The 26056-nt window shown below is 39.0% G+C and overlaps 1 protein-coding gene across 2 annotated transcripts in view; it reads left to right on the top strand.

Annotated features, from left to right (window-relative positions):
* PIEZO2 (piezo type mechanosensitive ion channel component 2) overlaps positions 1 to 26056 on the top strand; it is a 286128-nt gene that overhangs the window by 201030 nt on the left and 59042 nt on the right. For both annotated transcript variants that reach the window (XM_066328884.1, XM_066328893.1), the window contains exons 14-27: positions 1827 to 1950; positions 3515 to 3765; positions 4422 to 4570; positions 5356 to 5529; positions 7870 to 7911; positions 13220 to 13252; positions 13602 to 13849; positions 16210 to 16370; positions 18161 to 18337; positions 18514 to 18639; positions 20072 to 20272; positions 21343 to 21547; positions 21687 to 21788; positions 22260 to 22425. In XM_066328884.1, coding sequence (XP_066184981.1) covers positions 1827 to 1950; positions 3515 to 3765; positions 4422 to 4570; positions 5356 to 5529; positions 7870 to 7911; positions 13220 to 13252; positions 13602 to 13849; positions 16210 to 16370; positions 18161 to 18337; positions 18514 to 18639; positions 20072 to 20272; positions 21343 to 21547; positions 21687 to 21788; positions 22260 to 22425 — 2159 coding nt within the window. The remainder of the gene's footprint in view (positions 1 to 1826; positions 1951 to 3514; positions 3766 to 4421; positions 4571 to 5355; positions 5530 to 7869; positions 7912 to 13219; positions 13253 to 13601; positions 13850 to 16209; positions 16371 to 18160; positions 18338 to 18513; positions 18640 to 20071; positions 20273 to 21342; positions 21548 to 21686; positions 21789 to 22259; positions 22426 to 26056) is intronic.

The raw sequence follows: 26056 nt of genomic DNA on the forward strand, positions 1-26056 counted from the left end.
TCCCCAGGCAGAGTCTGTGCATTCCAACTGTGTTGCTGTGCAAATCCTATTTCACCTCTGCATTCTTCTGGCCTGTGCTCCCTAAAGAGCCTGCAGCTCTGTATTGCAAATATTCAAGGCAGCACCCCCTGCCTCTCTCATCCCAACAAGACCACAGCCATGCACAGAGATCTCTGATTGCTTGGGTTTGTTCCCCATGCTGCAGGGATCTAGTGTACAGGCACTTCAGAGGGGCACCTAACATGCTGTTTTCCCAGGAAGAATGTGGCAGGTTTCCCTGTAAGGCTGTGTTGAAATAATTGCCTTGCGTATATATGCTTGTGGTGACCCTGCATAAGCCCTATTTTGCTGATTATGTATTTCCTTTTGTTCACATCACCTCAGGCACCCGTTGCTTGCTAGCCTTGTCCATCAGTTCTCTTTAGGGCAGTAGTTATTCCTGATTTTCAGTCCTTTAAATAATAGTTGAATTTAGATGAAGACTGGATACTGTGTTCTGCAGAAAGAGGAATAGAAGTGTAGTGTGCTGAAGTACTGGAATTCTTTCTGCATAAGTGTCTGCATGCTGTATGTGTTTCCTGGCCTGAAAATGAGACAAAATCTATACTGTAAAAGGTGACTAAAAGTATTTCTTTGGTCTGCAAGCCTTCAAGACTTTTCTTAGAGCCATCTCTGGCTCTGAAAATGCCAAGTAAACCGAGAGAGTCAATGTGATGGGCAGACAGAGCTAATCACTGCAGATCAAAGTATGTTTTACAATATCAAAGGTTTGTGTTGCAAAAAGCCAGAGCTCCAGGAGGTATCTGGGGAAGCAGTGACAAGTCACACAGGCTGCCGTGGCTCAGTGTTAGCAGCAGTGTCAATAAAAAAGCCATCTCCTGGGAGCAATCCTTTTCCCCATTGAGGTCTTGTGCGTTAGAAAAAAAAGACATTGTACCACTGGCCTTGTCATTCTATTGTGTGCAAAGTATATGGCTCTTACCTCCTTCCTCTTTGAAATTTTGTTCTTCTAGCTATGTAGTGAAATAAGTTTCCTTCTGCAAAGGGAGATTAGCAAAAACTTTGTAGAAAGTAAGCATAAAATCAAGTGTGTGACAACAGGCATCATGTTTTCTAAATTTTATCCATCTCTTGGTATTGCAAGCTGCTGAATTCAGCTTTTTGCAAAACACAGAAATGTTTTCATTTCAATAAGGAAATCTTTATCTTTAATAAAGAGATCAATTTATTTCTAAGGTATCCTGCTGTAACTGAATTATCATTCCTTGAGGCTCTTAAAATAATTAAGAGCTATCTCAACTATTGTAACTGTTGCAACTGCAAGACATACAGAAAAATTGATTTTTAAAGTAACTGTGTTTAAGCACCTGAAGTAACAAGCCTCCTAAATGAAAATATTTATGATATGCAAAACCATGATAATGACAATATACCCTTGCATGTGCTTCTTCCCTGAAAAAAAAAAAAAAAAAGGTAAAAAAATGAACAAGAAAACAACAAACGGGAATTATACTAATCAATGCTTAATAAGGAGATCCCTAAACTTGTAAGATGGTAGTTAAAAGCTGAATAAAATGGAGTAGAAATAAGTGAATACCTTTAAGAAATGGAAAAGTGCAAATGAAGCAAAGTTGTCTGTAATGGAGGATGTTTCCTAAACAGCATAACTTGCCCTAAGATGCACTTTGACACCGGTGCCATCACTGCCATTTTCTGAGAGACAGAGAAAACAAAGGCATGCAAAATTTTTGAAAACCTGTGCTTGTATCAGTAGGACATAGGATATACAATTAGTCTGTTGGTTTTGTTTTGATTTTTGTTTGCAGATTCTTTTCACAATTACTTTCTGGCTACTGCTTAGGCAACACCTCACTGAACAGAAAGCACTTCGGCTAAAAGAAGCTACTTTATCTGAGGTCAAAGTTGGAAGTGAAGAAAATGAAGAAAAAGGTAAAGCCAGATCCAATTTAGTCTTTAAGTCATGATAGATGTTCCAGTTACTTCATTTCTCTGATGCTGAAAGCAATTAGCAAGGTATCTGTTATTAGCTAAGAAATATATTGCAAAATCTATGTGCAGCTATCTCTCAGATATAAAAATAAAACACTTTTGAACTTAAGAAATTCAAATTAAATGCTCTTTATTGGAAGTAATAAAATTACTCATTTTAGAAAGATCATGGAACTTTCAAATTATCACTTTACTGCTGTCTTCTCAACACAAAGCAGGGGATTAATTGCCATAAAGTTTAACCACAGGAGATAAGTTTACCTAGGAAAAGTTGCTAAATTCCTTAGAAAGTTACATAAACTCTTACACAGACACAGAAGTTAAACTACACATTTCAATGGAAAAAATAAACATATTTTTCAATGCAGGGGCTCAAGCACACCTGAGAACAAAGTTTACTTTCATAGGTACAGCTTATCTAACAATTTAGTGATCTCTTTTTTCTTTTGCTACTGGGCACATATTTCTCCAAACATTCCTTGTCCTCTCTCTCTGGATGTTATACTGAAAAAATTCAGTGCCACTGAAATGGTAGAAAGTGAGCCCTGGAAGCAGAGGTGTGTTTCTGTCTCTGGTTAATTACAGTTCTTGCCTCAGTAAAACATCTGATCAATGCCAAAGCTGTACTACAAGGATTTTCATGACAAGAGCCTGAGAAGGGGTGGGATGGTGAGTGGGACAAAAGGAATGGGCAAGCCTTTTGATGGTGAAATTTCAATATTACTCTCAAGGGAAAGAAAGGAACTCTGCTGTGGTTCTGGCAAGCCCTGTTGTCTAGATACTTGCACATGGACTTGCTGCTGGGGGGACATTTATCCTGCCCTCCGCATACCTCATAAGGTTAATAACTGGAGAATCTTGACCTCTCCATAGGGCTAAAGCAGCTTGTCTCTTCTGGCCCAGGTGCAGCACGAAAAAACTGGATAAGTGGTAATTTTTTTGAAAAACAGATATCTTAGTTCAGCATTTATATTTTTTAAGCTTTTTTGGGTTTATGTTAACATTTTCCCTTGCTTGTGGTTTTTGGAGGTAAACAATATTAAGGACAAGGACAAAGGACAAAACCTCAGCTGAGAGGTTCGAACTCGAGATGAGAGTTTAAACTCAAGATGAGAGGTTTCTGGTTTCTTTGTTTTCCAGTTTAAAAGGTTGCTTACTTGAGAGTATAAGCATTGCCATGGAAAGTGTTTTAGCTGTTATCCATTATGCAACCCTTAGACTCTGATTTTCCACTACAACTGCTGGCATTTCAGATGAAGCAAAGATGGGTGTCTGGTTCGGATGTATAGCGTGTGCCCTATGGCTCCAGCAGCAGGTTTAAGCTCATATGAAGTTAAGACCCTTTTCCTTGCTCTGGAGGCATGCATGATTAGGAATTACAGTCTCTTGTGAACATTGAATTTTAAGTTTCTGTGTTGTGTGCAGAGATTTTACTTTCCACACATTCAGATTCTTACTAAAAGTCCCCAGAAGAGACAGGCCAAATGTGACTCTGTATTTGCAGAAGAGGAGTCTCAAGAGGGAGAAGTGTCAGAAGAACAGGAAGAGGAGAAGGAAGAGGAGGAGGAGGGAGAGGAGGAGGAGGATGAACAGGATATTATGAAAGTCTTGGGGAACCTGGTGATGGCTATGTTAATCAAGTACTGGATTTACGTCTGTGGGGGCATGTTCTTCTTTGTCAGCTTTGAGGGTACAATTGTCATGTACAAAATCATCTACATGGTACTGTTCCTCTTCTGTGTGGCCCTCTACCAGGTAAGGGAGAACTGTGTTAACTGTATTTTATCCTTGAATAGAACTGTTTGCATTTTATCTTGGTAATAAAGTAGTTCCTAATAGAATTCATGAACAATGACTTTGTTCTTTAGCTAGACACAATAGAATAAGACCATTTGAAGGTATTAAGACTAATTTTTCCTCTATTTTTTGGTTATAATGACAGGCAAAGTGCATCTAAATTAGATAAAATGCACACCTCTACTCTGCCATGCCACTTCACCATAAGCTTTGGAACCTTTGTGGAAAATTCTGAGTCTATGCACATTCTACATAGCCAGCAGTTTTTGTGACAGCTGGTCCACATGGCTTCCACACCCCAGTGAGCATGTCCTCCTGGCCTTTCATCATCTAATGGTGATGAAAGTAGGTGACTGAAGTTGTCTCTGACTTTGTGTCTGTGGCGCATGTCTCATCAGACATTTTTGCACAAAAGTCTTTACTTGAATGCATTTGCATCAGGAGTAAAAACTATCTCAAAAATTTATGCCTGCCACTGGGTAATCATTGCTTCCTTCAGACGAGCTAGGAAAAATAGCGTTCTTCATCCTTGTTTGACAGTACACTGTTGTCAATATTTCTGCCAGTGTCTTTGCCTTTAGCTTGTATCAGCATCTTTAGTGTGTGATTTTCAGGTACACTATGAATGGTGGAGAAAGATTTTAAAGTACTTCTGGATGTCAGTGGTTGTTTACACGATGTTGGTACTTATCTTCATCTACACATACCAGTTTGAGTCATTCCCTGGGTTGTGGAAGAACATGACAGGCCTGGATGAAAAGAAGTAAGTGGTTTTGATTATTTTTCATTTTTTACCTTTGGATCTCTGACTTCAGTATGATGAAAAGGTCTGAGAGTAGTCTTCCTTCTTAAGGGAGAAAAATGTCCTGCAGCCATTCTCAGCATAGCTGATTTTAGGCACTTAGTTATGAAGCCACAGATTTATTGGTGTAACCATAGAAGTGAGCAAGACCAAGAGAAGAGCTTAAAGTTGTATTTGCTCCAATTGGCTGCTTAGGCCTTTGGATTGCTTCTGTTCTCAATACAGTGCCAATACTTCCCTTCACCACACTGACCATAGGAACCAGATCCAGGGAAAGATTAAGGATATCTGCATCTGCAGGATGTTTGGAACTGATCAAGGTGAACCTGCTCTCCTGCTGATAAGGAGGACTGGATTTCTTCATCCTTATGACAATTTGGGCATTTCTCAAGAGGAACTTACATTAGAAAGTATTATCAATTAGTTAATTAGAAAGAAAGTATTAGTATAAAATATAATGGATTTCCATTTCAGGACTTTCAGTCAGAGAAAATTCATCTGATTCAAGAGATCTGTGGCAGGGTTTGTTCATTAGACTGTTCCATTTACAGTACCTCTCTACATTACTGAGTCTGAACATAAGATACTTGCATTGTAAAACTTGCTAGTTTGGGAGAATTTTAGAAACCAAAGCCATGTAAAAAGTACCATCCCTTTATTTCCTATTACAAATAATTTGTAGTAATGTCTCATGGAAAGAATATTTTGTGTGAAAAGATGCCTTAGCGGATTTTTTTTTTTTCCAGACTAGCTGACCTTGGCTTAAAACAGTTTTCTGTGGCTGATTTATTCACACGCATCTTTATCCCTACCTCCTTCCTACTGGTGTGTATCTTACACCTTCACTATTTCCATGATCGGTTTCTCCAGATCACTGATTTAAAAGCTGTAACCAGCAAACAGGACAACACTATTTACAGGTAAAGAAGCAAAGTAAATGGAACTATTGATTATCTGTATGGAGATGCTGTTTCTGACTATCTTGTAATGCTCACTTTTCAGCAGATGTTACTTGCCTTTGCTATGAATACATGGCTTAAAAAAAAAAAGCACAGTATCCAGCACCCCACTACAACCAAAATATCTGTCTCTCCCCATTTTCCCCTACACACCAAACTTTTTCATTTTAGGGTACATTTTCAGAGGTACTAATGGCATTTATGTATTTAATTCATTGGCTTTGACCTTTAATAGGAATTAGGTGCTTAATTACTATGTGTGCCCTTTTGTATGTGTGTTCCTGTTAGTAATAAGAAATACAGTTTTTATTTTGGGTCACTTCTGGTTTTTTTTTCAACATCCATTTTGAGGCACACATGAAGATTGGGAGATCTGTGGAAAACACCACATTTGCATTGAACAGTTAGGCCTCGTTTTGAAGTTGTACCTCAGAAATGTAAAGATTCCGAATTTGTGGTTACTTTTTGTAGTACTGACCCTTGGCTATGCTGGACATTTGGTGATTTAATCCAGATGTTTATTAGCATTTTTAATGAATCTGGGGCATCACTTTTCCAGTGTTCAATTCTTACATATTTTCCTGCATAAAAAACAATCTGCCTAGGATCCTGAGCCAGGAGTATGAGAGAGAAATGGTTTTGTAGTACAGTGTTATATTATGCAATGACAATTACATTCATTCTTTGAAGAAAACAACTGATTTAGACCCTACTTTTAGAATGTTCACCTGTCTAGTGATAACTGTATCTCAGCTGCTCTTCTGTGAATGGGGACTAGCTGCATAACACCACATAGACCACAGGGTGTTATGGAATAGTGCCAGTTACTTAATAGGGAATTATGTTCTAGGTTATGCAAGATTTACAAAGCATTTCAGATATTTTACATACATTCAATTTGATATAAAGCTACTTCACAGTGTATGGTACAAGTTTGTGCCATGAGAATAAGCTCCAGTTTCATGGAATGCTACCAGTTTCTGCATTTAAATAGTTGCTAAGACCAGAACAGATCAAACTTGGTAAAATTTCCCAATAAAGATGTGGGGGGTATTAAACTTAACTTTTAAATATCTCTCTGTGTAATAACTCACCCGCTGCTCTTGTTGAATTGCTAAATGTGATGGTAGATTCAAGGGCGCTTTTGTAATGGTGTGTGAGCAAACTTCTCTTGCCCGTAGTGGACTTTTGTGCAGCAGCAGGTACATGTTAACAGCTCTGAATTGGCCAAGTCCTGAAAACAGAGCCCAGATAGGTGTCTGAACTGAGATGGGGATGTTTCTGGGCTGAGGCTTTTGGAGGAATGCTGTACAGCTTGCAGTAACTCTGCAAGCTCTCTTGCAGCCCAAAGTTTGCACATGTGCTGAGTAACATAGGAAGTTTCCACCTCCCTTCTAGTGTGATCCAATAGACACAGAATAAAAAGAAAAAACCCTGAGGCACTCGTAGGATTTTGATGGGTTCACTTTGCTTGTGAAACCGCTACTTGAAAATCTTTGCATTACACAAGAAAGATACTGGAATATTATTCAGCTTTCCAAATGTCGGCATGAAAGAGGATCACTGTGACTAAAGTCAGTTTATTCTTGAGGGATGAAACTGCTGATGGTAAAGACACAAAATGTTTTAATGCATTGCAAGCATTTTTTTGCCAGGAATAAGTAGCCTTGAGATACCATGCTGGAAGTGGACATTCATTGTAGTACCAGTGAGTCTACCAGCTGCAAAAAGAGGGCACAGAAACTGGCACATTGGAACTGGCAAACTGAGGCACTTCTCACTCTAAAGGTGTCAGAATCAGGTGTCTCAGTTTCACATCTGCAAGAGAAAGAAAAATTCTTTGATTAGGACTTCCCAAACCCATTTCCTTGCTGTACCATGAATTATGGGATGGCAGAGATAAAGGCTGTGAGGTGATAATTTCTCTGATATGGTGCTCTGCCATAATTACCTATACATATATTTTTTAAAAAAAGAAAAAAATACGGTTTTAAATGGTGGTATTCTAAGGCTTACTTAAGTAAAGCAGTAAAGACTGTTCTCACATTTTGAGGACTATCAGAATTATCTGTAGTTCTGACAAAAGTTGAACAGGATCTAAATGCTTAAGAGTTGCATTTATAAAGCTTCCTAAAATTTTCACACCTGGTGTATGTTAAAATTTCAGTGTGCATTGTTATGGCAATGTGTCATAACACATTGGTGGACAGGAAAGTGCGTTCGTTCCTATTTAATGTTCTTCTTTTCTCTCTCTAATTCATTTCCCATTTTCATCTTGTGCTTTCATCTCCCACCTCATAGCCATGCCAAAGTCAATGGCCGTGTATATCTAATAATTAATAGGTGGGTACTTTAATTCTTCATTTCCTTTAAAACCAATACAGCTTATTTTTTTTGTTACTTCTAAGTTGCCTTAAAGCAAAGTATGTTCTTGCTGCGCAGTACTGTCAAGTAAGCAGGGAGATAACATTGTTCAGGTATTGCAGTTTCCTTGAGCTGATGAAGCAGTTAACACCTCTTCTGCGTATTTATACATTTTGAGTTTCTTCTCCCAGCTGAGAATTCTCCTAAACTTTGCCCATGCCTCAATGCAGGAATAATTGGTGCTATTTGTAATTGGCTGCAGACAATAGATTTGGTTGAGGAGGCTCGTTTGTCTACCCTTTGTTTGTGCATGGAAAGATGCATGCCTGCATGCGCCTACGTACACACAGACACACAAACACAGAGACACGCACATCCCTGTCTTTCTCCAGGCGTGTCAGAATGGGAACTTGAGGGCCTGTTCAGTTAAATATGTGGTATGCATTACGAGTTTGTGCGGACTGAAAATTCAGAGTTGGAGAGGAAACACTGAAACCACTGCATGCTAAGGCTGTTAATTCATGGGCTGAGTTAGGTGCTGCAGGATCCAAACTAGAAAAACTGTCATGGTGATCATCCCTTTATAAATGGCATCTTGTAAGCTTTTCCAGAACTTTCAAAATACTTGACTGGAACAAATGTGGGGTATTTTTAAATAATCTCTGTGAATAGAAGGACTTCTGAGTTGTTGTCACTACTGAATATAAACAGAAAAACCAAGAAGATACATTGTTTAGATATTTGTGACTACCTGCTCTAAAAAGAAGTCAGTTTATGAGTCATGTTCATGCTCCTTCTTCAAATGTCATCACATAGTTGAGTCACCGTTCTTAAAAGTTCACCAAAGCTGGAATTGTGGTCTACAGAAAGCCTGTGTTTAGGGAGTGGTGAGGGCAAGCACCATGGCTAAGGCAGACAAGCTTAGGGGCATGGCCAGGAGGCAAGGCTGGGCTTTTACCTAGGGGAGTCAGGAACATGGACCAACAACTGAGGGTTAGGATCAGATCTGGAATCAGGAAGAGGGTCAGCCACAGTCTGGTGGGGCCCCAGTGAGTCCATGGAGATAAGCCAAGTTTGCAGTGCAGGCAGGGTGTCAGTCTGCATGTCAGGCTTGGGGTCAGGGAGCCACAGACTCAGCTGCCGTGCAGCCTCAGCACAGCAGTGCAAGCCTCAGCATGGAGGCACCCAATGAAAGGAGAGGGACCCTCTGCACTGAGGCTTCCTGGCCTGTCCACATACCCCAACAGGGCTTGGAGTCAAGCAGCATATCCCCTTAAAGGCCTCAAAAGGCACTCAAGATCCTGCCAGTAGAGGTATGGCACTGTGGGTTCACTTGGAGTCTTGGAGACCAAATGTTCAGGAGGTGGGTCACTACTTTTCTGCAGAGCAGGAAGCCATCTGTTCTTAAGGCTTTGCATGAAAGGTACTGGAGAACTTCTTTTAGCCAGAAAGTTTCAAGAAATTCATAAACGGCAAAAAAATATCACAGATAAAGACAAAAGATGCTTAATAATGCATTCAATTAATTAATCTTCTGCTCTAATAAATTACAAATAGATAAAAGTGCTAGGAATCCAGCAAGGACCTGTGACACATGCCTTATTTTAAGTGCCACTGAAATTGCTTTTTTGCCAAAAACTAGATCTATTGGTACACTACTCATTATTGATACCCTATTTAATGAACCTGAGAGTAAGAAATCCTCTCAGCTAAGAGCAGTAGTGGGTGTACCTTCAAGGCTTGTTGCCTGCATTATGATTTAGTTATTTCTCTTCCTTAGTATCAGACACAATGCCTTTATGTTATTTGGGGTAATTTCCCACCAGTATGTGGCTTCCAACGATGAAGTCATATCTCACTAGCTGTGAAGATGTATGGGTAGCTTGTCTTAAAAATTCTGAACTAGTTAAGTTTTTATATCTTAATAGGTCAGTGTTGTCAGTTACAATAGAATGTGATCTCGTAGTGGAAAAAAAAAAAAAAGAAATTGGAAAAACAACCCTAGCATTACATATAGAAGTTTTGGAAGAAAGATTCCAAGAAGACTAGCTTTCTGAACAGCGGGCAGGGCTTTTTATCTATCCTTGGATCTCCTAAGCACATGATCCAATGCTCAAGCCTATTGATGCCAATAAAACTAAGCCTATTGAAAACCAAACTCATACTGAGGCTTTATCAGGTATATATATTACATGTACCAGTCTTTATAACCCCATTTGCCTCCTGGATCTCCCGAACACAAGTGGGAATTATATGAATAAAAGAAGGATGAGCCCACTCATACCAAATCTTACAGAGTTACTGTGTTTCTGTCCAATTTACACTGAGGTAAGTCATTAAATCCTTGATTTACACTAGTGTGAATGTAGATTTTTTCATTATAAAAGTCACTTGGGAAGATACCTCATAAAAATCAATGCAATTGCATGCATACAAAACCTGTCTGATTTTATGGTTACTTTCATTTCATGGTGTATTGCCTTTTAAATGAGCTCTGATGGTTTATAGTAACCAGGGATTTCTACAACATTTGAAATGAAGTGAAAATTCATTCTCTCTTTTTTATACACAACCTTCCTCTTGGTATTTTATTAGAGTTGCAGGTAAATATAAGTTAGTTATGTCATTTTAGGGAACATTGATGTTTAATCACTTTATAGAGATTTGAATATCCTTTTAGTGTATATGCTAGCTGATCTGTGACTTAGATATGAAAATAATCAGAGTCCCAAAAGATGATTGGTAACAGCCAACATGGCTTTACTAAGGGCAAATCATGCCTGACAAGTTTGGTGACCTTCTATGATAAGGGTACAGCATTGATAAATAGGGGCAGAGCAATTGACATTGTCTGCCTGGACTTACGCAAAGTGTTTGACACTATCCCATATGATATCCTTGTCTCCAAATTGGAGAGACATGGTTTTCATGGATGGACCCCTTGGTTGATAAAGAATTGTCTGGGTGGCCACACTGACTTGGTCAGTGGCTCATTGTTCATGAGACCAGGGACAAGTAGTGTCTCTCAACACCAGTACTGGGGCTGAGACCATTCAACCTTCTTCTTGGTGACATGGACAGTGGGCTCAGTGTCACCCTCAGCAAGTTTGCTGAGGACACCAGGCTGTGTGGTGCTGTCAACACACTGGAGGCAAGGGATGGCATTCAGAGGGACCTTGACACACTCAGGGGGTGGACCCATGCAAACCTCATGAGGTTCAGCAAAGCAAACTGCGGGCTCCTACACCCGGGTTGCGACAATCCCAGACACACCTATGGGTTGGGCAGAGAAGTGATGGAGTGTAGGCCTGAGGAGAAGGACTTGGGTGTGATGGTTGATGAACAATTCACCATGAGCTGGTAGCATGCACTCACAGCCCAGAAAGCCAATGGATTCCTGGTCTGCATCCAAAGGAGCATGGTAAGCAGGTCAAAGGAGGTGATTCTACCCCTCTGCTTTGCCCTGGTGAGACCTCACCTGGAGTGCTGCATCCAGCTCTGGGATCTCCAACATAAGAAGGCCTGGAACTGTTGGAGCAAGTCCAGAGTAGAGGCACAAAGTTGATAAGAGGACTGGAGCACCTCCCTTCCAAAGACAGGCTGAGAAAGCTAGGGCTGTTCAGCCTAGAGAAGAGAAGACCTCACAGCAACTTTACAGTATCTGAAAGGGGCTTACAGGGAATCTGGAGAGGGACTTTTCATCAGGAATTGTCATGACAGGACAAGGAATAATGGGCACAAAGTGAAAATGGGGAACTTTAAGTTTATTGGTTTTTCTGAAAAATAAGTTTGTTAGGTATTAGGAAGAAATTCTTTGTTGAGTGGTGAGACACTGGAACAGGTTGTCCAGGGAGGTTGTGGATGCCCCTGCCCATGGCAGTGGGGGTGGATACTTTCAAGTCCCTTCCAGCCAAAACTATTTTATGATTCTATTTTCAGTAGCCAAAGCTACTGAATAAATTCTTGACTATAATATTTTTTTCAGGTTATTAGACACTCAGGTTCATTGCCCAACCCATGATGAGGAATTTTAGTCATGAATGTGGCTAAAATGTGATTAAACTTTATGACTTGATATTTTTTGTGTTTGAATGTCTTGTTAAACTTCTAGTTTCAAACCACCTTTTATGCTTTTTGACAACTAGCATGGTATTTCTACTTCAAGATTTTTTAGTCAGATTTCTGTAGTTTTTCCTTCATTTGAGACACCAGAGTTTCCATCTTGTAGAAACTGCAGCTCCAAAATATTGAAAAATAATTCTGCTTTTTTGAATTTTTTTAATTACATGCCTAGCCTATTGTCCTAATTTTTAATGATCAGAAAAAGAAATAGATTTTTAGTTTCTTGAAGAGTAAAAATCCTAAAATTCACATCAAGAAAAATAAATCCCTGCAATGGTACTACAGCATATTAGAACAGCATTACAGGTGCTTGAAAGTATGCTGTGTGTAGTAATTTCAATAGCATAACCAAACATTTAATGATCTAATCATACACTTGCCAAAGGGAGACTTCATTGCAGGGAGTCACATTCAAAGGGAAACTGGGTTTTCTGCAACTATGGAAGGTGAGTCCCAACTGCACAGCTGTTGGAGAAAAAGAAAAACCCTAAGAAAATATTTATTTTCTTTAGTAAAGAATATATATATACTGAATGATCTCAGGGGAAAAAAAGTCACCATGGCACTAGAGAAATATAATTTCTGTATTAAATCAGTCGTATCCCAATTTTGGTAGTGTGAAACTTACTGGTAGGTTTAGATGGAAACAATTATAAATTAAAGAAATGTTCTCTGTTAGATGTGGCAAAGAGAGAATGAATGGTGCTATCAAAGACAGATATTACAAAATCTTCTGAAGGTGCAGCCATGGAATTCTTGCTTTTGTTTGTTCCCAAAACTATAGCTGGAGGAAAAATTGCAAATTCCTTGGCTTTCCAGGTGCATCTTTTAATTGGAGGAAGGTGGAAATGCATTTACAGTGATAGGTCAGATACTTGTGATGGTTCAGCTGCATCGCTCAGAGCATGCTACAGCATTGACCATGTTTAGCACTGATGTAAATAGGTTGCCCCCTTTCCATCTGTGCTGCAAATCCATGCTTCTTTGTAGAAGCACCCCATGAATGTCTTGATGGCATGCCCTTGGCATCAGAAGGCTTCCGCAGATGGAGTAGGAGAATGCTTTATGACTTGTGATGTAGCATGACGTATTTGTCAATGACCTTCTTCTGTAACCCCTCTGTTCTCATCTCCCTTTTTCTTTCTGTTCCAATTACTTTGAGCAGCCTCAAGAAAAAAATACCAAACCACCAAAATGAGTAAGTCCCCTGTGAAGTCATGAAATGTTTACTCTTAAATAATGTCATTTCATGCTTCTACATCTTAAACTCTGACCATTTTCTCCAGTGGGGAAAATGTCAAGTTTAAGTGTCAATACCACTCATTACTAACTAACCATTAGTATCTCAGTGAGAAGTAGTTACTAATACATTCCAATGACTCAATTTTCAGTGTGTGTTTGAAGAGAGTACCAGAATCATTAACTTTTCTACTTCTATGGCATTTTCCATGAACAGTTTATTTTTTTCTAATTATACAATTTGAAAAAGAAAAATACTTCAATGTCATTACTCCTCAGTTTGCTGATATGCTACTGTTTACCAACAGACTGGTGCACCAAGATGGAAGCCTGCCTGACTTAACTATGATGAATTTAACAGCCAGAAGAGAAAAGGATGAAGATAAAATGTTGGAAGAGGCTGGTGAGAAAAGAATGGAAGAGCCAGAGGGGGAGGGAGGGAAAGGGAGGGTCAAAAAAGAAAAAGAAGAAGAGAAGGAGGATGAAGATAAAGAAGATGACGATGATAGTGATGATGACAATGAAGACAATGAATCAGAGGAAGAAGAAGCTACGGGTAAGCTCTGTAGAATGCAAATTTTTCCTTCCTCAGTCTTAAATAATAGTATCAACAGGTGATATGTTGTTGGTCATCCCTGATAACTTCAAATGCCATGTCTTCCTTCTAGTGTCACATGCAGTCTGTGGCAAAGAGGGTGAACTGAGCAGATGGCTACTTGTCAATTATTCAACAGGCAACAGGCTCTGCTTGGGAAAAATTGTACTGTAGGATGCTGAGAGGAAGAAACCAAAAGAAACCCAGTGCCCATTTCTTCTAGGTGGTCCGGGTTAGATTATTTGGATGCTAGCCCAAGTCCTAAGTACTTCTATAGAGTGAAATCTCCTTACAACAGAGAAAATAATACACATACATATTTAATATCTCATACTGCATGCTTTCAAGGCACCCCCTCCCCAGAAGTCTCAATGGCTTTGCTTCATTATTTATGTGCACATTAGTGTCATGCTTTTCACTTCTGAATATGGAATGTGTAATTGATGCCAGATGAACATAAAAAAGCTTAAGGGCAGACATGGGTATGGCTTATACTGTCATCCTTGATATTGTTAATATGAACTCCTAAAATGAATTACTACCATAACTCAGTTTGTAGTATGAGCTAAAAGTGAAACTGGGAAAAAGCCTTTAACACCCAAGGAAGCTCTTTGGAAAGGGTGTTACTACAAATTTACAATATTCACAGGACTGTGATACCTAAATAGAGAGACAATCTTTGTCAAGGTAAAATGGTAGCACATCAGGCTTAGCAGCCCTAGGGAATCAGGGAATCATTTAGGTTGGAAAAGACTTTTTAAGACCATTGAATCCCATCATTAACCCAGCACTGCCATATCCACCACTAAACCATGTCCCTAAATGCTTAAGACAGAGCACCTAATCTGCCTGCTCCACTTAACTGGGACTGTCTGGACACATCTTGCATGATGCAACACTGCAAATGAAAACAAATGCAATGAAAAAATGAGTGAAAACATCTAACTCCATAAAGATTTCTCTTAAATTTTCTCTTTGTGCTTATGAAAACATGTAAGATTAGAGTTTTGTAGCTTATTTAATTTCTCGAGTTTAATTACGTGCTTAGAGAATTCACATCACTCAGCATTTTTATTAGGATTTTCTAAGTTGTGTTTGGAGAAAAAAGGCAAAGGATAATACCAGAATTTGTTTGTGAGGTGTTCCAGAAGTCTGCTTTTTCACACAAATGTGCATGGAGTAACCATCTTGGTGTGCTTTACATATAAAATAAAGTGATAATTTGAAATAATTTCATAAAGAAGGTGATAACTCCTTGGCATTTTTACCAGCTTAGACAGTGAGGTACTTTGGTATCACTTGCAAATGTTTCCATCTCTGATATAAAGTGTAAGAATGTTCTCACAGCATGCAAAATCCTTCCTAATCTCCAAAATGCATCTGAAACCCCAAATAGAGTGTGAAAACTCTATACTAATATGTACCAGCCAGATGAAACAGTTTTACAGCCAGCCCACAAGCAACATCATCACTTAGAGGGCACTGCTCAGCAAATGTATTGTCATGTACACTCACATGTAACAGGTGATGCCACAAGCTTGCTCACTGGAGTTCTATTTGGCAGGATGGCTTTTTCAGCTAAACACCCCTGAGAGGGGATACTTTCACCCACCCTCATGATCTCCACTTGATAAAGCTTTTTCAACTGAGGGAAATATTTGATTGGGCTACAGTTTGCCTTTCTTGATTTAGATGTCCTGTGAAGACACAGCTCACACTCTCAGAGGCTGTGCTGTTTTCAAGGCAGTTTAGATAACTCTGACATCTGAAGATATCTATGGTACAATTGTCTAAACCCTTGTGACAGGAATCCAAGTCCTAGTGTGCGTGGATTTCTTCCAGTCTGGCTGAAAAGCTTTCTGAGTCGTTATAGTAGCCTGTGCTTTCTGAAAACAGGCTGGGTCCATAGCTTCCAGGCATCAAAAATAAATTTTATTTTTCTGAGCTGGAAAAGGACCAGGGCTGGAATTAGTTCCTGAGTGAGATCTCTAAGCTTAGGTCCAAAAATACTGGAGGACAAGAGTCCAAAAAGAGCTCTGATGAGAGGAATAAAAGCAAAATTGGCAAGGGAGGCCACCACTGCTGCTTTTGAAGCATGGAATCTTTCCAGGGAATGTGGATCAGAAGGGAAAGCACCCCAGCTAAGTGGGCTTCAGCCCCATTTTTAGTTGACCACTGAGCTGTACCTTTATCGTCCATCTTGTCTTACTCTAAGGCTTGGAAGAGAAGCAGAAAGATCGTTGTTGTCTAGTGGAATATTCCGTTTCACAGAGACGTTCTGTTTTTGTCCTTACAATGATTCTGCTTGACCATTCCTGCAGACTTAAGGAACAAATGGCATCTGGTGATCGACCGCCTTACAGTGCTGTTTTTGAAATTCCTGGAGTATTTTCACAAGATGCAAGTCTTCGTGTGGTGGCTGTTGGAGTTGCACATCATCAAAATTGTTTCCTCTTACATCATCTGGGTCACAGTGAAAGAGGCAAGTAAACACCCACTGTCAAACTCTTACACGCTGTGAAGACCCGTCAGCATCCGCCATGTGGTAACACACCCAAGTTTAGGAAGAGGGCTTCCTCCTGTCAGACCTCACTGAAATTATGAGATCCAGCTGGGTTTGTTCACCTGCTGGGAACCTGTCTTGACATCTTCCACATTCTCTCTGTTTCAAGAGTCTCAGCCTCCACCTTCTCTGCAGACATAGAAACTTTATTACTCCAGTTCTTGGATTTAAGAGACATAACCCCTCCCCTGCTCAAACTGTCTGTGGGCACTGTCTTGGCTTAGATAGACAGGTATCTGCCAGGGAAGATTGGAATTTCTGTTGGAATGTAAGCCCCTCTCCTCCTCTTTTCCAAATTATTATAAATTTTCAATTAAAAGGCTGTCAGGCAAAGATTTTGGGAATAGGTATAGCAGTTCTTTACTAGGGATATTAAAAATACAAATGCTGTCATACAGAAGAATAAGCAAGCAAGCAAACAAACAAATAAGAGATCCTAGAAAACTCTGAAAGAGTCAGAAATACAACCTGACCCCCTGTTGGTCAGGGTGTTTGAAACAGTCCAAAAGTAAGCCCTTTTAGAGTGGCAGATGTGGTCCTTTTGGAAGCAGCGATGGTCCTGTGGAGCCAAGGGTCCAGAGGTGGGTCCAGTCTTCCTTTGGAGTCCCTTGGGAACACTGGATGTCTGGTGACACTTTTCGCCCCTTTTTATCTAGGTGAAGATGGTTTGGCTCCTTCTCCCTGGGTAGAGCATCTTAAAATGGGATGATGTAATGTGTCATGCCATTGGTGAGCTTTAAGGGCCCATTAACAGAAGGTATTCCCATGGGGGTACTGGAAGAAGGAACAGAGATAAGCAGCACTGCCACATCTGAGCAGAGATAAGCAACACTTCTCCACCCGGTTTTTAACAGCTGGCTTCTTATCAAAGAAGGCAGTTAACCCCTCCCTAACAGATAAAGAAACAAAGACAGATCTCCCCAACCGGGTTTCAGCCACCTCTTCGTTGTAATTAAGTACTCTTAAGTATCCAACACTTGGTTACCTTGGTAACTTATGGGAAAAAAATTCTTTAGAGTGAAAGAACAGACAAACCTAACCCCCAACAGGGCATCATCCAAGGATGGAAGGTATAGAAAAGGACTGGGAAGGTACATGTAGGAAAATTACTTAAACTTGGTCTGGTGCTTAAGGAACAAGAATGTGGAACTATGCGTAAGGAAAAAGGCAGCAACACTTTCAGCTGTGCTTTTGGTGTGGGCAATGTGAGTTCTCCATGTGATATAGCCATTTCTTGAACAGGGTAATAAGACAAGATTCACTAAAAACAAAGAAAATATCAATTTTCTCACATTTTTTTTGTAGGGGAGAAGTCAAGAGGATGAAAGTCAGTTGTACAGACACATGGATCTGGGCCATCCATTCTTTGTTTCATGTGTACTAAAGCAGCAGAAGCTGCATGTGGTCCTTTGTATTTCACATCTGTTGATAAGGAAGATATGGAGTTTTGTGGATCTAGTAGTATCAATATTACGTTGGTGGTTAATTCCTTTCTAAACCAACAGTAAAGTTTTTCCTTCTTCATTTACTACTGTGTGTCTGTGTTATTGTGGGTATTGTTGTGACTTTTTTCCCCAGTATTTTCCTCAGTTTCTGCATCTCCCTTTCTTTTGAATGATCCGTTTTTTTTTACCTGCTGTGGAAAAGGTCAAACTTCCTCAGTTCTTCTGTTACTCTGTGTAATTTCTGTACTGTTTTTGTGTTTTCAGGTGTCTCTGTTTAACTTTGTGTTTTTAATTGCCTGGGCTCTTGCTTTACCATATGCTCAGTTTCGCCCACTGGCATCAAGTATCTGCACTGTTTGGACATGTGTGATTATTGTCTGCAAAATGTTGTACCAGCTCGCATCTATTGATCCCAAGACTTTTTCCAGTAACTGTACATTGGTGAGTAGAAATGCATATTAAAAAGGTTTGACTGCTGTCTTCTTCAGTGAAGGAGAGCAAAAGGAAGCATATAAAATACAAAAATAACAGTTCACCTGATGCATTACTGTTGATTGTCATAGCCTTCACAACCAGTCTTAAAGTCGTGTTTTATAACTGTTGCATTTTCTTTTTAGCCAGGAGAAAATGAAACTAAGGTCAATTTAGAAGAACTGAAAACCTCAGTGCTCTACAGTGGGCCAGTTGATCCTGCAGAGTGGGTTGGATTGAGAAAGTCCTATCCTCTTCTTGTGTACTTAAGGGTAACTTCTTTGTTATCTGTATTCAGATATTTTTTATTTGTGATGAAAGTAGTATTGTCTTTGAAATAAATAATCTGTCACACAAAAAAACCCAGCAACCGTAATGCAAAGCATTGTAATAGGGGATGTACAGAGGAAAAGAGGCAACAGAAAACCACATCTGTTACACAGAACATTTCCAGAAGGGATTCAGTATCAATTAAGTTATTCATTCATGTAGAATTATCACTTTGGACTCTACCATCTGTTAAAAGCTCTTTAAAAAATGTGATATTTAAGAACTCTAAGTAATTAAGAGGTACATGGCATTCAGGTACCAAAGGACTGATGGGTCTAATTGGAGTAATTGCCCTGAATGACAGTGTGTGCTAGAAGTTAATTTTTGTGAGTGCTTATTCCTTAGCCACAGTTTAGAAAAGATAACGAGTTAAAAGAATCATTTATTCAAACACTACTAAATGGATGTCTTTTGTTTTTCTTCTTGGTTTTGGTTGATGCCTGTGAGCAATGTTTTATTATTCCTGTCTTGATTAAAAAACTTTACTTGCAGTGAAAATGTGCCAAGTCCTGGGGAAAACCACATCTCTTATTAATTTAAACAATTTCCATCATTTTATATATGCAGTTTAAGGTTGTCAGAAAATATAAAAAATCACAATGGCCCCTGTTTCAAGAGATTCTTGTCCCAAGTATTTCTCAGAGAACAGAGATCTAGAGTTTGACACTTCTGCTTGAGTTCCTTCAGTTATGACTTCCCTGAGGGACTTTCTCAAAGCTGGTCTTTTTAACCAGCTTTTGGAGTTAGTTAGTACCTCTCTTCTATTGAGCATGGGGCAGATCTCCCTCCTGAGAGAAGTAAAAAATCAATTCATAGCCACCCTTGACTGCATCCTAGTCAATCTGGCTTTGGGACAGAAGAAGCTGTACCTGATAGAAGACTAGCAGATAGACTGTTCCTGTGAAAGAGTGCCCAGGTTAAATTTGCTCTACCAAGCATCCTGGTTTTGGAAAGTTAGTGCTTGACAGCTAAACCTCTGCAGATGAATTTTGTGGATTTTGTATCTTCTGTCTCCTGCAAAACAAAACATGGTATCTTACGAGAGGCTATGGAATATGAGAGGGCATGTGGATGGGTCAATGCCTTTTTCCTTCCCTTTATTTCCACAACTAGTTTTTATTATAGTATTTTTAAATTAAAGTTTTTATATAGATGTCTTTATTTGGATGTCTGTATGATTAATCAAAATCCAAGAATTGGCTTCATTTTTTTCAATCACAGTAGCTGGGGAGAGGTGCCAGTGCATTCTGGAATGCAGAAATCCTCAGTCATAACATCAGTTTGAGTATTAATGGGTTTATGCTTATCAGAAAAATTTTATAGCTTCTTGTGGTTTTGACTTTCACTTAATACTCTCCTGATTGTCTCCTATAGAATAACTTACTGATGCTGGCTATTCTGGCTTTTGAAGTTACAATCTACCGTCACCAAGAATACTACAGATGTCGAAATAACCTCACCGCACCTGTGACTAAAACCATTTTCCATGATATTACAAGAGCACATCTGGATGATGGACTTGTAAACTGTGTCAAGTATTTCATAAACTACTTCTTCTACAAGTTTGGTTTGGAGGTAAATATGTTTTACTTTTCTTTGGATTATCATTCCAAACCTTTTGAATGTGTTCTTTTTGAATAGCAGCTTGGGCTGTGTTTGACATCTAGAGGCTTATTAGTCATAGTTCATATTAGTCATCTCTGTTCCCTTACTTTGTCTATTTGTTCATGTGCACATGGAATGTACTTTCAAAAAATCTTTCCATAAATAGTGATTTTTCACGATTTTCTATGCCTATCTGAAGGAAGCAATTCCCAGAGTAATGCATCCTAAACTTAATAATAATGATGCTCTTGACCTAACTGTTAAACACTACCACCATTTTGATCAATGGAGTAAGCTGTTCACAACCATCTGAAGATAAAGAACGAGTTAAAATTTCAAAAGCCCAGCAAGTTATTTCCTTTGGGAAATAATTTTAAGATCATTCTAATCTGGGGAGAGAGAAAACCAAAATAGCATAGTGTGTTGAATAAATGAAGTGTTCACAAAGTCTCAAAACATGTTTCATGGAACATAGTGAAGGGACTGAAGGAGCTTCTCTAGCATTCTCTAGAAGCTAGAGAATGAAATGTTGCATTGCAGAGCCTTTAGAATAATGGAAAACTAAAGCTGTCTTGCAGGAATTGACTGGATTTGTCCGTCACCAATAGAAGCTGTATGGTCTAAATGCCTTCTCCATTTCCTACATGAAGATACATTTCAGTTGTTACCAATCCTAATAGTTCCTCTTCTTTTCCACATCTGTATGTCGTATTGAAATATGTGGCTGTGTAATACATTCTTTGCTTGGCAACAATTAAACATTTCACATACCAGCTATTGTGACAAGGCTCTTTTCTTCCTGTATCTTTAGATATCACATGATGGAAACCTGCTCTAGACAGAAAAGTATCAAAAATTTGGGTGTTTGCGTGGAGTGGTGGAAGTTGCTGTTGGAGCAGCTCCTTGGTTTGCAGAGGGTTCCTGCAGTCAGATGCAGCCATGTCCAAGCATTCTGTCAGGACCAACAGTAATTTATTATTGCTGTATTCACTAGCCATGATGTTGTAAAAGTTGTTTATGTTTCTTTACTCTGTTTCCAGACCTGTTTTCTTCTGTCAGTGAATGTAATTGGTCAAAGGATGGATTTTTTTGCAATGATTCATGCCTTCTGGCTGATTGCTGTACTGTATCGACGCAGGAGAAAAGCTATTGCAGAGATATGGCCAAAATATTGCTGTTTTCTAGCATGCATCATTACATTCCAGTACTTCCTTTGCATTGGCATCCCACCTGCTCCTTGTAAAGGTGAGGACACCCTTTATGTAAAATTACTGCTACTTGCGTTTATAGAAAAATACTAGAAAATTGATAATTATTCTGAAGAAAAGGATTAAGTAATTGTGATGAAGTATTGATAGAATTTTTGCATGCTTCTGACACACAGACTATCCATGGAGAAGTGGCAATGCCAACTTCAATTCCAACATCATAAAGTGGTTATACTTTCCAGACTTCATTGTGAGACCAAACCCTGTCTTCCTTGTCTGTAAGTATTTTAGCACATAGTTATGAAGTATTTATATATCCTTTGCTTAAATCATCTGTACAGTGGAATTTGAAGACAGCCTTTTATTTACACTTCAGTAGCAAGATGACAGATTTTTTTTTGGGTGACTGAATACTAAGCATGACTTTGAATGTAGTAGAAAAATTCACAGAATTAGTAATTTTTGCATCTGCTTTTCCTGTATCCCTTTTTAAATAATTTGACATCAAAATTTGTGAATATTTCCCCTTTTCTCATTTATTTCTCCATAAATGTCATAGACAGTGACAGGTAAAAAACCTAAAAATATTAATAAATTTCAATTCAGAGTTAAGTGCATTGAAAATCACTCAGTCTTGGAGGTTCAAAGTGTGGGAAAGCAGTCTGGTAGCTACATTATAATATATTCCAACTCTCCTTACACCTATGTTGATGACTGAATTTTTCCTTGCAATCATTACTTTCTCCTAGATGACTTCATGCTGCTTCTGTGTGCATCCTTGCAAAGGCAGACATTTGAGGATGAAAATAAAGCTGCAGTACGAATCATGGCTGGAGACAATGTGGAAATTTGCATGAACCTTGATGCAGCATCTTTCAGCCAGCATAATCCTGTTCCTGACTTCATCCACTGCCGGTAAAAACTGAATCTTAAACACTTGGAAAATACAGCACTTCCTTTCTGTAAAGTTCAGTAGGGTAAAAGTCATTCTCACAGCTTCCAATTTTACTTGGAATTTGTATTCATGTATGTTCCTAAATAATGTACATGAGAGAGAAGATAATTAATTTCTGTGTAATCAGCATCTGGTTTAGAATAGGGTGGATGCAAACATGTCTTCCTAAAACTGATGATTGTTTTAAAAGTTCTCCAGAGAAGTTCAGTGATAAATTTACCTGAAAGCCTGCATTCACAGAATCATAGACTTGTTTAGCTTGGAAAGACCTTTAAGATCATCATGTCCCACTGCTGTCTTAGACAACCAGCACACTGCAAAAGGTTTACCTTTAGTTCACAAGTTCTTGAGTACAATCTGTGCACATATGGATTTAGAAATTTTGAGGGAAAAAAAGTAGTTTGACTGTTAGATTAATCTAACCCTCTATATTTCCAACTCCAGAAAGAATCTTGGTACCCAAATTTGAATTTCCCTCTATGAATGCCTGGCGGGATTTATGTTGGACTTAAATGCTCTGGTGGTTTCCCTCAAATACTGACACGTGAGCAAGAATCCATTTCAGTCTGCAGTTTCCCATGTATGTGTTTATTCCGAAAAAGTCATCAGTTGTGTCCTGCTGAGTTGTTGTCTAAGTGCAATCAAAATAATGCTCAAAGAGACTGTCCTTTGTGCTATTTCATCTAGGCATGAGAACCATAAAAGTGTCTTGGAAGGACAACTGACATGACTTCCTGTTCCTCATCATTGCATACAAGGTTGTTTAAGAAGGTGAATAATACATAAAGGGGCAGAGATTGAGGCAGTCTGTTCTGAACAGCCTTCAAACAATGGAACTGTTCCATTGTGTGATCATTTCAGCAAACACAGATTAGCTCAGCTCTTCTAAATTGTGCTGGACATGCTCTTATTTAAAGTTGTCTCTGAAAGTTGTGTCTCTGCAGTACCCCAAGAGTAAATGAGAAGAGTAAGATTTCTTAGCAGTGGTGTTGTGTCAGACTTGATCTATGAATGCATATTACCAACAGATGTCTGTGTACAACTGGAATAGAAAAATGTCTAGAACTAACATCCATAACAATCTTCCTTTTGGTGACAGACTTCTATTCCTTTTACCAGACAAGTGGTATCACTAGAAGGCCTTCTCAAGATCTTTAGGATGATGCTGCTACTTCTGTTACAATTAGTTCCCAAATATATCTTGAAATAGCTATGAAGAGGAGACTCTTGAAACGTTGAAGTGACGCATTTGTCCAGAGATTTATAGTTGCTACTAGGCAAAGGTTGAACAATTCTCCCCCTTGAGAATTTCCAGTCTACACAGTGAACCCAGTACTCTAGATTCAGTAACATAAGCAGGAAGGGAGAAGTATTAATCTTCAAAATGCTCCATCAAGTGAGAATGCTTTCTAAAAGATACCTGGCTAAAGTAGGGCTTGGTTGAGAAGAAATGCAGTGGAGATGGCCTGCGTTTTTCTCTTACTACTGAAGTTGTGTCCATCTTAGCAAAGGTTGGTGCAGCAGTTGCACTGGGCACACTGATGGTCAGATTAGTCACTGGTAAAGACCATCACTGGTTTCTGGAAGAAAGATTGAATTTTCCTCCCTTAGTCCAGAAAAAAAACGATTCTGAAAAAAACTCATTAATGATGAGAATGTGTTTTAAAGCCGTTTTTGGAAGAGAAAAAGGCAAGAAAATCACTGCTTTTTAAACAGCCTCTTTTGGGATCTTTTTAATGTTCTCTGGAATCTGATAGGTAATTCTGGTCATCTGTATAAGATATTCCTAAACACAGAGAGTATTGGAAGATTTTAGGTGGCAATTGGAGTCAGGTTATAGTGGAGAGCAAAGTTCAAGCTGAACTGGCATGCTGCCCCTCCACAATCCTTTGAGTTAGCTTCTGTTTTGCTTCATGTGCATGATATGTATCAACTTGAAGCCATTGTTGGCAGGACATCCACTCAGCGGCACTGCTGGACGTCACTGACGGAAGAGACCTGTGGAGAAGTGATTAACAATATGCAACCATTTAATTGAGAGTTTGCTACATGTATTAGGCAGTAGGCAATGTTACTGATTGAGAATACAAAAAGCCCCAGAAAATCAAAGAACCCATTAGTGGAGATGAGCTGAACAAATAAGCTGTGATCATTTTATATTTGTTCTACCTAAATGCCAAAAATCTGTGCAACCGTTTCATGGGGCAGGTTTATGTTCTGTGAATAAGAATGAAAATAAGGCAGAAAAAGAGAAAAAACAAGGACATTTTTGTCTGAAAAATGAATCATGAATTACTAGAAAACACATTAATTAATGCATTCAGGAACAAAGGAAATTCCTGTTTATAATAAATATCTTTTCTTGTAGAAATTTGGGTAGGGAATCATGGAATTGTGGACTGGTTTGCATTGAAATGGAAGGGACCTTGCATTTCAAAGGAAGATCATCTAATTCCAACCTCCCTAGTAAGGGTAGTGACACCTCTCACTAGACCAGATTGCTCAAAGCCCCATCCAACCTGGACCGAAATACTTGCAGAGACCGGGCATCCGCAACTTCCAGTGACCTTTTCCAGTTCCTCATTACACTGGGAGTAAAGCCATTGTCCCCAACTCTCTAGCTGTATCCATTTGGCCAATTATCTATCCACTGAATAGATTTGTCAAAATCCATGACACTCCAGTCTGGAGTGATAAGGATATCATGTAGGACCATCTTGAAGGTTTTACAAAAGTCCAGGTAAATGATATTTCTCTATATATTGACCTTACAGAGCATTGCAGTCACTCCATCATAAAAAGACACCAGAGTGGGCAGGCACAATTTTCGTTTAGTGAAGCCATGCTAGGATCACCTTCTTGTCTTGCATATGCTTTAACATTGCTTCGATGAAGATCTGCTCCATGCTCTTCCCAAGCACAGAAGGAAGGCTCACTCATCTGTATTTTTACAGGTCTTCCTTCCACCCCCTTTTAAGCTATAGCTTTTCTTCTGTTTGTTTGTTCGTTTGTGATGTTAGCTGCATGAATGTGTAATGGGAACATGTAGGATGGTGTCTCTAAGTATAAACAGACCTTTCTTTAGTAGGAACTGCATAATTGGTCTCGTGTCCTTTAAGGTATCTTACATTTCTTTGAGCTCTTAAGTATCTCTTTCAGTGCTTTCACTACAGTATAGATTATCCCGGGCTTTAGATTATTTTTGAGACATTACACCACACATATGCAATCCTAAATGCCTAATTTGCTTCAAAGAATAGCTGACAGTACCTTAAGGTGACTGAATATTTTATTAGGAGTTATAAATCTTTAAAAGAAGGACTCTCAAGCTCTAGGTAATCCACTGAAGATCTGCCTCAGAAGAAAATGTATGTATCTGGCTTCCATCCAAGACAATTTGGAACTGAAAGGGCTTTGTCTTGGTTTCTTGTGCTTTTCAAGAGAAGTTTCAGAATGGTCTAAATATTTAGTAACATGGACAAGAACTTGGTTCAAACCCTATCCAAGCAAGTGAAATTAATAATGGCATTTGTCCAAAAGTCAGGCAGGAAATAGCCAAACAGTAAGAGAAGACAACCTGGTTATGAATAA

Source organism: Sylvia atricapilla, chromosome 1 (genome assembly GCF_009819655.1).
Source record: "Sylvia atricapilla isolate bSylAtr1 chromosome 1, bSylAtr1.pri, whole genome shotgun sequence".
Taxonomy (NCBI): Eukaryota; Metazoa; Chordata; class Aves; order Passeriformes; family Sylviidae; genus Sylvia; species Sylvia atricapilla.